We start from the raw sequence: 13541 nt of genomic DNA on the forward strand, positions 1-13541 counted from the left end.
ACATGGTAATCTCTCACTAGCATTGTAGAAAGGTTGGATTTTGACGGAAGTATAATAGGGTGCCGTTGGTCGTATGATACTCCTGCAGCTTGTATGCGTCCTCCAACTCTTATTAAACCTAATTTATCGAGGAACGGGTCTAAAGTAAGCAAAGAGCTGTGAGTAGTAACATGTTTGTTTAATTTTAAACAACGCAATTCCTTGCTGAAATGCTCATTTTGAACCACCTTAATGATATTGTTAACAGCTTGTCTTATCTACAATACAAAAAGGACTGAATTAGTAAACACAAATTTAGAATGATAAATTAGTGACCTCTTGTACATTTAAATGGCCTATAATGCGTTCCTCTGGTTTACGTTTGCAGTTCTGAGCAAATCTAAGAACATATGCGACGACTCGTTTTAGTTTATTGATATTCGAATAGTTCTTAATACCGAAAATATCAGATTCTTGTTTCACATCTTGTACATCAGTAGTGATGGAAGGGGCAGCGTACGTTGATAATTCATACGGCCAAGCATTATTGTGATCTTTGAGGAATGTTGGACCTGTCCACCAAATAGGTGTTTGCAATAATTTTGAAACAGACGTCCCTCTCGAGATTAAATCTGCCGGATTATCTTTTGATCTTACGTGATGCCATTGTACAGGTCTAGATTTGTCTCCAATCTTTGTAACACGGTTCATAATGAACGCTGGCCATTGTTTCACTGGGTTATTGATCCATTCCAGCACTACCATTGAGTCTGTCCAATAGTGGACACTTTGAACTTCAAAATTTAACTCGCTTAAAACTTTGTCCATGTGTTCCATTAGTAACGTAGCAGCTCTTAGCTCTGAACGTGGTATGGTAACATCTTCTGGTTTGCATTTTTTACCGCTTGGTGTGACTCTTGACTTAGCACTTAGGAGTCCAATCTGTGTTCCGATTTCGGTGGTAGCTCGAATATAAATAGCTGATCCATATGCTCGCTTGGCAGCATCCGAAAATCCGTGCAACTCAATAAACTTCCCAGAGGAGCGGATGTACCTTGGAATTGAAATGGAACTTATGTTGACAAGTTGGTGGCAAAATCTTTTCCATTCAAAAATCATAGAATCTGGCAATTTATCATCCCAATTTAATTTTTCTGACTAATGTCTTGCATAAGGATTTTTCCAACAATAACGATTGGACTCAGTAATCCGAGGGGATCGAATATTTTCTGCACCTCCGACAGCACTAATCTTTTTGTTGGTATAGTATCCACATTAACTTGGCAATTGAATGTGAAGTTGTCTTTCAGTGTATTCCAATTTATTTCCAGAATTTTCTGTTTGTATATTTTCTTCAGTGTTTTCGACTACCGCCTGTTTGTTGGATGCCCATTTGTGAAGTTCGAATCCACCACTAGCCAAAATCGTAGTCAGCTGATTTCTTATTTGTATTAATTTACTTTCGCTGTTGTGACCAGTCAATATGTCGTCCATATAACAATCTTTGAGTAGAGCTTGGGAAGCTTCCGGGTATTTGTTTTGAAATTCAATGGCAAGTTGCTGCAAGCACCTCGCAGCGGTATACGGAGCAGAACAAGTACCGTAAGTGACCGTATTCAGTCGGTATGTTTCGACCCTTTCGTCCAATGAGAATCGCCAGTATATAAGCTGAAATTTGCGGTCTTCTTCGTTGACTATTATTTGGCGGAACATTTTTTGGATGTCGCCAGTTAAAACATATGCCTGACATCTAAATCTCAAAAGTATGCTGCTTAAGTCACTTTGAATTGTGGGACCCGTTTGCAAAACATCATTTAAAGATAGACCGCTAGAAGTGACTGCAGATCCATTGAAAACGGTCCGCATTTTGGTGGTGCTGCTGTCGAGTTTAAACACAGGATGGTGCGGAAAATAGAAATGAGGACTATCGTGGCTAATGTCTTTCTTATCAATCCTTTCCATATGGCCTAGATCGAGATATGTTTGCATAAAGGTATTGTATTGCTGATGTAATTTTGGATCCCTTTGAAATCTTTCTTCTAGTTTCAGGTATTTGTCTAAAGCAAATGTTCGAGAATCACCTATTATAGTTATTCCAGCACGTAACACGAAAGACTTTGTAGCAAAATTGGATTGTGATCCAGTGTCCAGTAAGACTCTGCCTTGTACGGTTTTATTTCCGATTAGTACCAATATAGTGGCAGTAGGGATAATTACGTCTGTTTGTGAATGACTACACCCTGTTGGCTTTTCTGTAAGATTTATTATTGAACAAGAAAAATAAGAGAAAACAATACAATATAATGGTAACAAACGAATTTACTCACGACGATTATCCTTGTGGATAGATGTGTGATGTTTTTTGTTGCATTTTCGGCATCCGCTGCTGCGACACTTTTCCGCATTGTGGTTGGCGGATAAGCAGTTGTAGCACAGTGAATATCTTCTTATTGTTTGAAGTTTTTCGTCAACGGATTTCATCCCATAACCTTGGCACGTTGCTACATAGTGGTTCCCATCGCAGACCGGGCACTTGTTGCTGTCCGACCTAGCTACAAATGATCGAGACTCCGTTTTAATTTTCTTTGCAGGCGATCCACTTTCAACTGGAATTTTTCGTTTGGTGGGAACTGCGTCCAAGACCTGACATCTGTCTAAGACGAAATTTGCTCGTATGTAGCTGGTGTGCTACCTGAGGCGGTGGTTTCCCATTGTCTGCGGGTGCTGTTGTCCAGTTTGTTTGAGAGAAGGTGTACCAATATGGCGTCCCATGCCTGAATTGGTTGTTTGAGTATTTCTAAACAGCGCAAATGCTTTCTTGTGTTATCGAACAATTCCCTTAAAGCAGATGCCGATTCGACGTCGATCGATTTGAGTTCAAACAAATCCCTCGTGTGCTGCTGTATGAGCAACTTCGAGTTGTTAAAGCGACGGTTCAATAATTCATAGGCAATATCGTAGTTTGAATCTTTTGTTGGGAGTGAATCGATAACACCTAGTGCTGCTCCCCGTAATGATGCCTTTAAATATTCCAACTTCTGGATGGCTGGGAGTGGTTTGTGGTGAATCATTGAATTGAATTTACCGATCCACTCCAGCCATTGTCCACTTGCTCCCTGGAATATCGGTAGTTCCATTTTCGGTAATCTAGAAAACTCAGGTCGGGGTTGGTCGGCTACGTTTGATTTGCGTTTATTTATGATGGCCTTTTCGAACGCAGCTAAACCAGCTATATATTTTATCTCGATAGTGTCTCTTGATTGATGTTCATCAGGATTGAGTTGTTCCAACGCACTTTGAGCGGTGTCAAACGTGCCGTAGCATTTCTTGAGCATGTCTCGTCGGGTTTCCAGTAAAATTGAATCATCCTGGAATACGTTGAAGGTTTCTATTATATGCTCGATCCGTGTACTTGCATGATTCCGTTGACTTAGCAAGCGATCAAACTCAGATTGCAACACATAAACTTGTTGGGTTGGGTTGCCAGTAGGTGCTGCTGCTTCCACCAATCGATCCCCTTCTTCAATCAAGTTCTCCATTTCTGGTTGTACCAGTTGTTCGGGTTCAAGTAATTGTGATTGAACTTCCTGAATTTCCTCGGACATTGCGCTGTTGAATAGACAAACTTTGTTTGAGGTTATGTTCTCCTTATTTAGTCATCAAATGCTCTAACAAGTGTTCTCCATGTAATTATACGTATGAACCGGTAAGGCAATCATTTACGGCTGTCGATATTCACATACCGACCCGCGTAATCTATGTTCTCCAAATGATATTTAATTAGTTTTCTTTTCTCAATATTCTGTATCAATTCCCGATTTTTTTCAAGATGGCGCAACACAAACGTGCTTTCGCACTTTTTCCAATAAGGATCCGCCATATTGGATGATTTGGAAAAATGCTGAATTGATAGAAAATGTTTGAAATAGCTTCTGTTTACATTATTCACGGATCGTTTAACACCTGTATTACCTATATTAAAGAAATAAATTAAATATTTGAAATATAATTACCACTTTCACCACTACTCCGGTTCGAAGGACCAAATGTTAAGTTCATGTGTACAGGTCGAAGGTTCAAGGAAGAAGAGAGTTGAGTCTAACATGAAGTGCTGATGATAGCGACGAATGACTACCAGTGTTGCCAGTTATACAGATTTTTTTTTGCTCTTAACGTATTTAAATGTAGTTTATTGTGGATAACATATTGTACTGAACAAAAACCTTGTTGATTGGATGCAGGAAGGTGTTTGTGATTGATTGAGATTAAAAATTTTGTTAGAATTTGCAAATCTGAAGAAATAACAGCGATTTTCCAAAAATTACTTTTTTTCAAAAAAAATAATAAATTTGATTTTTGCCATTTTTTTTTTGCATACTTTGTTCGATCTCTCTCACATACATTAAATGTAGTATTAAAAATACCATGGGCTAATTTCTTTTAATCTCTAGAATATTTATTGTGAATACATCATTAAAAAATATCCACGCGTTTTCGAGATATTTGAATTTTTATTAGTGTTGTTTTAAAACAACACTGTGCATTAAAGGATTAAGCGCCATTTTTGACTAAATTTATTTAGCTGATTCATCAAAATAAATTCCGACATGTTTAGTACTGGGTCAAATAAAAATATTATGTGATGACGAGTTTGTGTTACGTGTCAGCAGTTGGAGTTTATCATTGATTTTAAAACTTGATCTTTAGAAACCAAAGAATAACGACCGAAAAATCATTAGAGATGAATCATCCTTGGGGATGAAAATTCCGAAAACGACTGAAAAATGCATCTTTGTGTACTAACATTGAATAATATGAGCAACTGTTTTTTTACTATTTTTTCCATAAAAAAATCTTTAAAGCAAATATTAAGTGAAAACCAACTACGTGTCAAACAGCTGCAAATCGTCATTTAGCTCTATCAAACAAAAATTGTGGATAAAAATATTTTTTTGGAAACGTCGTTGGTTAGTTGACAGCAGATCATGCTTCCGACAACCTAGTACAAACATAATTTTACTTCCTTGGAAGTTGGAAGTCCTACTTCCGAAGAAAAAAATAGTGCTAGAGCGATAGAAATATCTAATAGAATCTTAACTTGAAATCCTTCACTTAATATTTTAACATATACATTGCAAAGATTATTTCAAATAAGTCAAAGATGTTTCAAAGCTACTTGGATGAATGATAATTTATAAAACTCGTTGAAAAGTCGATCCATTCATTCATATAATAATTAAGCGCATAAGATCTTGAAAAACGATACAGGTTTCACATGATGATATACTTTAGTGTTGCTCGGTTTCGCTGACGAAAATGCACCATATCGGCGAAGCTGTCAAATTACGGTTGTCAAATTTTGGGTCAAACTACCGCTGTGTAAATCCATTTTTTCTCTGAATACACAATAGGAAATCGAGGATGATGCGGTGGTACTTATTGAGACTGTTTGTTTATATTGATAAAAAATGTTTAGGAGAAATGGAAAAAGCGCTCAGGATTTAGGAGCGCTGGACTTATTTCGATATCTGTTTTGCTCAGGTTTCAATTGTAATTTCGAAAAACAGATAATTTAAATTGCTCCTTCAATCATAAATCTCGACACCCGATTTTCGCTTAAAATTTTGTATCACAGTTTGAAATAATCTCCATTTACCGATAGGTCATAACATTCATTTAATCCAGGAATCTTATTTTATCTTTTGTAATCAACTTTTTGAAAATATTTATTTATAACCGAGGAAGTACGAGTTGTTGTTACTAGCTTGTTGATTAGTAGCTTATTATACATTCTTCAAAATTAAAATCGATTATCCCACGTGCTCTTGATTAATATTATGTTGCACTTTGCTCTCTATCTCCCTTCGCAGGTATTCAGCTCCATCATCACCTATCTGGTGATACTGATACAATTCAAGCAGCTGGAGACCGATTTAACGCAGGGCGGCGCCAATAACAACGGAAATGCGAACGTCACCAGCAGCGGCAACAATGGTTCATAATTGCGAAATCGAGCAAAAGATTTATGGCGCGAAAAAAAACAACCGCCAAAAATAAAGCAAAGTCAACAGGCAAAACCGGCAAAACACATCACGTGCTCTACACATGTGCGTAATCAGTGTTCCCAGTTGAGGGAGAGTATATGTAGAGCATTGTATGTAGGAACTTAGTAAATATCTCTATCAACATACTAGATGGGAGATAAAATCGCGTGATACTGAGTCTAATTTGAAGAAAGCAACAACAATTACATATATGACGGAGAAACGTTTTTGAATGACACATGACAAAAGTTTTGTTATTTCATGATAGGAAAAGAACACCAAAAGCTTTAAGTATCAAAAATCAATAACAAATAAATGAAAAGTAATATTGAGGAACTGTTATAATATTTATTTTTGTTTCATAAGTAACTTGCATTTAAAAAAATTTAAAGTAATACCTAGACATTTGTAGATTTATAAAAGTAAACAACTCAACAAATCCCTGCAATAAAGTGTTTCTTTTTCAAGTAAGAAGAGGTGTGATGGACCCAAACATTTGAGAACCTAAAACATTGTGCTCACAAAGTAATAAAAACAAAGCTATTTTGGGAAAACCGAAAAAACGTGCCGGTGTCTCATGTGAAAACGAATAAATTAATAGCAATCATTGAAAGCTTACAAGGGATGCCGGTACCAGACGTTGATAAGAAAAACGCGATAAGAGTAGTGCCTTTTTACACCAATTATCATTTTAAAAAAAAACAACAAAAAGATGAAATATTTCCAAGAATACAAGTACTTTCATTTTCAAAGGATTCATAAAATTCGAAAGAGTAAGAAAGGCACAAAATTTCTTAAGTTCATTAAAAAAAACTTTATTTCAAAACTTTAGAAAAAGCGCGACCGCTCCGATCCATCCCGGTTCAAAGAAATCAGTAAATGAAAACAAACCGCTCTGTTAGGCTGATTTTGAGTCGTAAATCAAACAATTTTCACCCTCATACAAAACTGTAACTGTAAGTTCAGCACCTCCAGAGCCTTATCAGCACCCAAGAGACAAGTCTAAATAAACACAAACCGGACAAATAGTGTCTTGACACCATCGTCGAGTCCAGACTAGAGCTCCTAGAGCTCAGATGCTGCTGGAAGATTACGTTAGGATTATATTAGTTTAGTTGCAGGAACTTACCGTATCTACAATGTTAGATGCACCGAGCGCTTTGTTCACGTAGTATCGACGCCATTTTTTGTACTCTGCCTTGATAACGTTACATTTGCGTTTCCAATATTTTCCTTCGAGTAAGATTGCCTGTTCATAAGATCCAAGACAGTTATATTAAGTATTGTTTTATTTTAATTTTAAAATAAAATTAATTGTATAGATAGGATTAAGGTGTACCCTCTGAATAATCAGAAAAAACTCACCTGAGGTGTATTGTGTATATCTACGTCTAATGGAGATGCGAATTGGCAGACTAGAATTCTCCTTTTCATGATAACTGAAAAATAGAGGGAAAAATGTGAACTTGATTAAAATTAATTATTTAAAGTTATCAATAAATTTGGGATTTCCCAAAAAATTGTTTGTTGTAATTGTATTTTTGTTTGGAAAGAAGGCCTTTGATTATGTTCTGTGAGCGAAACAAGAATAGTACCACTATGTGTTATGCATGTTAAAGTGATGATTGACAATCGTTAAAATTTGCTTTTGCAATTTGTTTTAAATTGTTTAACGGACAACAGAAGTTTTTTTTTTGGATGATTCAAATGGCGTTGAGGACAAATAATGTGAAAAAAGGGTGAGAAATACCTATATGTGCTTTTTTTTTTTTCAAAATTAGGATAATTGCGCCCTCGTGCCGGTGGATAATAAAGGGCACCGAAAATGTCATGCCAATTTCACTAGTTAACATCATTTTTTAACTTAGTAAACTGAAGGTCATTTTTAATATAAAATCGGGCGCTGAATCCGAAAATTAAATTTAAAAAAAATCTCAGTAGAACCGTTTTTGAGTTATGCTCCAAATATGAAATTTTTGAAAATAAAAAAAAAAAGTTCTTGTACTTAGATTAAAATATCTCGGACGGCATAACAGTAATTTGAAATCCCTCTTTTGCATATTGAAGGTGAATAAATTTTCTATCGATCATTTGAACACTGTTTTTTCTTTTGATCAACAGTATTGTTGATATTAGTGACGTTATGATAGAAAATATTTGTCTCAACTTAGGCTTTAAGAAAATTGACCATCAAAAACAATCGGCTTGTGATGAAAAAAGTTATTGATGAAAAACCAGTATTTTTCGTTCCTCCCGGGCAAAATACCTTAAAATTTTATTCACGTTTGAGACTCAAGCAACCCTTTCTTATGGTCAGATCTTCCTGAAATTTGGAATGTGACCTTTTGGTAAGCTAATAAATAATTTTGACTTGGAGCGAGTGAGATTTATCATGTTTCATTCTTCCTATACTATGATAAGTGTACTGCGGTTCGTTAAATTATTAAAAACTACAAAAAAAACTGTTATGGTAAGGAAGCCATAACTTCTTCAATTTTCAACCGATTTTGATAAATAACCACTTGAAATCTTTATTTGAAATTGACATTCAAGCGCAGAAGAAAATCAGATTTTTTAAAAGTTACCATCGAGTCTAAAACTTTCGCTGAAACAAAATTTTCTCTAAAAAAAATGCGTTTTTTATTATATTTTCTATCATAAAGTCACTAATATCAACAATACTGTTGATCATAAGCAAAACAGTTTTCAGATGATCGATAGAAAATTTATTCACCTTCAATATGCAAAAGAGGAATTTCAAATTACTGTTATGCCGTCCGAGATATTTTAATCTAAGTGTAAGAACTTTTTTTATCTTCCAAAATTTTATATTTGGAGCATAACTAAAAAACGGTTCTACTGAGACTTTTTGAATTCAATTTTCGGATTCTACGCCCGATTTTTCATTAAAAATTTTGGTCAGTCAATCAAGTTCACGATTTTTTTTTTAAATTTTGTTAACTGGTGTTTTCTTATAATGTTTAGAATCAAACCAAAATTTCAAGGTAGTTTTATACAAATGTACATTTACTCCAAAAATCAAAAGAAAAATTAGTCGATGGAGCTTTGAGTGCAAAATTAAACGCATTATCACTCGATGTCCTCCATCAAAGTCTTTACAGTGTCATCCGGTACCAGTTTTTCAGTTTTTTTTTCATTTTCTTAACATGTTCTTCTCGTCTTTGAATGTCTTCTTGTCCTTCCGAAGTTCCCGCGGCGCTTCTCGAGGCACTCAGATTTGTAGATCTCGCCATTTACTGTGCCCTTTGTCACGAAAGGCTCACTCCTCAGTCCGCAAGACAAATGGCCTGTCAAACGAGATATTTGGAGACGAACTATGACATTTTCTTCTTCTTAAATTTGTCGTCCACATCGGACTTGCTCTTGCCGGTGAAAAACTCCAACCCCGGAATTTGCTTAAAATCGGCGTTTCGTCGTCCATCACACAGCAGCCATATTTTGTCTGCATCTTCTCGTAGAGTTTCCGTGCCCGAGTTTTAGCCGTCGATGGTTGCTGCTCATCGCGATTTGGGAAGTTCTCTACCTTGTATGTAAAGCTTAGTTCTTTTAGAAATGGGACAGTTACGAATGCGTGTATCTCAAAAACCTTTCGTTTGATCTAAATACTTTGTATGAAGGAAATGAAGGTAATTCTATCATAATTCATGAAAAAATTAAAAAAAAAATATTTATCGTTTTTTGTAAGATTAAACTCTACTTTGTTCTTGGTACCTCCCTTCGGCCAGTGCACACTTTTTTCAGTCATGATAATTATCAGTTTTTCAAACTAATACTTCATCTAATCTGTATTTTAGGTGGCTACAACCCCCTCCTTCAATTTCTGATATTTTTCGGACCAATACTTCTCTTTTAAAAGAAACTGAGGCCACTTTAGTGAATGCAGCTGTTTCGAAATTAACAAATTTGATTATTTTTGAGCCACTTTTTGAGCGTTTTAATGGAATTTCTGCTGGCAAAATCTGGCAATAACGAAGTAAAACCATGAGGAGATTGAACTTAAAGTATAATCGGTTAGTATAAATCGTAGGTTGCGAAGGTTATATAAAATATTACTCTTTTTAGGCTTTTGAAAAGAGTGAAAACCATAGTTTTCGTTTTGAAAATTGTTGTTTTTCTTCCACAGGAGCAGAATTTTGGCAAATCATTATATTTTATACAAAATAACCAACAAATACATACTTTAATATACTCGGGACCTTGCCACGAGCAGACGTGGTATAGGATTCAAACGCTGGAATATGTTTAAAATAGGGTATTTCATAAGTTTTGTCGTTCATCAGAAATCATCTGTCCCATAGCCTCGAGACCAGATATACAGCTTACGAGCTGTTGAACAAGCAAAAATTTTTGTTTGAGGTTAGGTTTTAATGACTCATTAAGAAGCAACACTTTCATCTTATAGGAGAAAATTTTTTATTGGAAATTTCAGCGATCTACCCTTAGTTTTTCGCTTATTGAAAATTAAAAAAGCTGGTAAGAGACTTGACTTCCCTGATGACCCTTAGCCGAAGTTGCCGATCATATGCTTCACTCCAATGGTTGATTTGAACTTTGTGGACATTTTTCACAGTATTTCCATACTTTTCCACCACTCACACACAGTAGTTCTTTGAATAATCAACGGTTTTGTCGGCTATCAATTTGATAATGATGGATTTTGAATGAAACTGTGCAAAATTATTTTTTCCTTTTTCTCTTGCATCGTAAATATCTCAAAAACGCGTAAATTTTAAATTTTGAAAAAAATAGGTCGGATAGTACTTTTTACAGGCAACAAAATGCTGTCAAATTTTTGAATGTCCGATTACAAGTTAACGAGCTACCAGCAAAAGAAAGTGTCCCATTTCTAAAAGAACTAAGCTTTATGTAGTCCAACTCTCTTCTTTGCATTCTGGACGTAGCTCTGCGAAATGCCTATCTTATTAGCCAAATCACGGCTTGAGACGTTGAGATTTGCTCCTTTGCCATCGTTGATAAAATCAGCTTCAACACTGGAGACGATTGAAAGGTGAATGTTCAATATTTTTCCCAATTTCCGGTGCGACAGGTCAGTAAATTCCAAGTGTTTGTAAAGAATTTGTTTTCTCGACTTGCGTTGGGTCACCTCTATTTTCGTTGAATCGAAAAACACGACTTCGAGTTTGACAGCATGTAAACAAAACACATCAATGAGAAAGTCACTTCCATCTGTACCGTTGAGCCGTCAACACGTACGCCGGAGCATCGTATCGTTGCTGTGTACCTGCAGGAACATTTTACATTATTTATTTTTTCCTTACCTGTATTTCAATCAGCACTTTTCAGTGCTAAAATTATTTTCATTTTCTTTTATTCATATTTTCTCTTTTCTTTCCAGCATGGGGAAGTCTTCGGCCGGCTCAAGGGCCGGAAGAAAACGGATTGCTGAACCTAATCCAGGGCCATCTGCCAAAAAAGTTGAAATTTCCAATTCATTCGATGTCCTTCATAACATCGGTGATGAGGAAATATTCATATTTAATTCTGATAAGAGTACTAAGAAACCTTCTTCTTCTTCTTATACTCTTAAAAACGAAAAGATTCCACCAATAACGGTCACGATTCCTGACTTCAATGCCTTTCGAAAAGAAATCGTCACTTCCGTCAAGGATGTGAAGATTTCTTTTCAGATCGGTCGAAGGGGAACTGCTCGTATATTGGCGGAATCTTTTAATGATTTTCAAAAAATTTTAAATTATTTGAATAATAAAAAACACCAATTTTTTACGTACGACACTAGAGGTGATCGTCCTTTTAAAGTTGTACTTCGTGGTCTCACCGGCGATCAGACACCGGATGAGATCACAAATGAATTAAATTCTTTGTTAGGTTTTTCTCCAATTCAAGTAATTCAAATGAGGAAAAGAACCAACACGAATAATACCAGTAGTGTTGGTTTTGCTCCTGAACTTTATTTGATCCATTTTAAAAAGGATCAGGTTAATAATTTGAAAATTTTGGAAAAGGCTCGTCTTATGTTTCATTGTCGAGTAAAATTTGAACCTTTTCGTAAATCCCATACCAATTTTTTACAAAATATTACGCAATGTCGTCGTTGTCAAGCTTTTTGTCATGGCACGAAAAATTGTAGAATGAATGCCAGATGCATGTTTTGCGGCTCATTCGATCATGAAAAATCTAAATGCCTTTTTGGTGGTGATAAGCCAAAAACAGAATTTTTTAAGTGTGCGAATTGCGCAGGTAATCATTCCTCGAATTCTCTAGATTGTCCCGTTAGGGCAAAAATTGTTGCTTCTAGGAAAAACCCCAAAGTTTCCAGAAAAATTTCTTCTCCTCCTTCCTCTTTTTCGTCTACACACGTCAGACCGGCAAACAACCTGCCTGTTCGCAGTCAGCCTCGGCCTACATTGGAATCACGGCTGGGTAATACCCGAAGTGATTTTAATGTTACCTGGGCTGATTCTGCGCCACAGACTCGTTGTTTATCGTTTGCAGAGGTGGTTGAAAATGGGTTTCCCTCTTCAGGTTTAACTAATAAAAATGGGAAAAAACCAAGTCTCAACGTTCATGCGAAGGCTTGGGAAAATCCCCGAAATTCAAATACTTTTTCTTCCCCTTCATTTTCTGATCCTAACAATTTTGTTGATTTGGGTGAGATTACTGAGGAAAAATTAAAATTTTTGCATCAAAATTTAATGGAAATGATGCAACTTATGTTGAAAGCAAATTCAATGTTTGAAGCTTTCCAAACTTCTTTTAATTATGCTAACAAAATTATTATGACTTTACGATTCCCTCATGGATCCAAATAGATGTTTAAATATTATGAATTGGAACGCTAGATCTTTGCTGGCTAACCAAGATGAATTCTTTTTATTTTTGAATACTCAAAACATACATATTGCTGCCATCACTGAAACTTTTTTAAAGCCAGACAATAACTTGAAAAGCAATGCTTTCTTTAAAATTTTGCGAAATGATCGACTTGATCGACAAGGTGGGGGTGTAGCTATTGTCATCAATAGTCGTCTCAAATTTAGACTTCTTCCTTCATTCAATACAAAAGTCTTAGAAACAATTGGAATTGAATTAGAAACTTCTATGGGGAAAATTATAATTGTTGCCGCATACTTGCCTTTTCAATGCAGCGGTGAACAGAAAAATTTTTTGAAGGGAGATTTACAAAAACTCACCAGAAATAAATCTAATTTTTTTATTATTGGTGACTTTAATGCAAAACACCGATCTTGGAATAATATTTCATCAAATTCTAATGGGAATATTTTGTTTAATGATTGCTCTGCAGGTTATTATACTGTTGAATATCCTAATGGGCATACTTGTTTTTCTTCAATTAGAAATCCCTCCACAATTGATTTGGTTCTAACGGATTTAGGCGAGCATTGTAGTCAATTAGTTACTCATGCGGACCTCGATTCAGACCACCTTCCAGTAACTTTCTCTTTATCCCAAAGTCCCATTGAAAATCCTTTAAAATCAACTTTTAATTTTCAAAAG

The 13541-nt window shown here is 35.6% G+C and overlaps 2 protein-coding genes across 3 annotated transcripts in view; one reads left to right on the top strand and one right to left on the bottom strand.

Annotated features, from left to right (window-relative positions):
* LOC129743455 (gustatory receptor 68a-like) overlaps nucleotides 1-7483 on the top strand; it is a 90701-nt gene extending 83218 nt beyond the window's left edge. Inside the window, exon 3 of the mRNA XM_055735491.1 lies at nucleotides 5850-7483. Within this exon, the coding sequence (XP_055591466.1) occupies nucleotides 5850-5981 (132 nt within the window). The 3' untranslated portion in view covers nucleotides 5982-7483. The remainder of the gene's footprint in view (nucleotides 1-5849) is intronic.
* LOC129743453 (MLX-interacting protein) overlaps nucleotides 1-13541 on the bottom strand; it is a 102751-nt gene that overhangs the window by 21718 nt on the left and 67492 nt on the right. For both annotated transcript variants that reach the window (XM_055735489.1, XM_055735490.1), the window contains 2 exons: nucleotides 7389-7462; nucleotides 7153-7272 (listed from right to left, as the gene is read on the bottom strand). In XM_055735489.1, coding sequence (XP_055591464.1) covers nucleotides 7153-7272; nucleotides 7389-7462 — 194 coding nt within the window. The remainder of the gene's footprint in view (nucleotides 1-7152; nucleotides 7273-7388; nucleotides 7463-13541) is intronic.

The sequence above is a fragment of the Uranotaenia lowii genome, chromosome 2 (assembly GCF_029784155.1).
Source record: "Uranotaenia lowii strain MFRU-FL chromosome 2, ASM2978415v1, whole genome shotgun sequence".
Lineage (NCBI taxonomy): Eukaryota > Metazoa > Arthropoda > Insecta > Diptera > Culicidae > Uranotaenia > Uranotaenia lowii.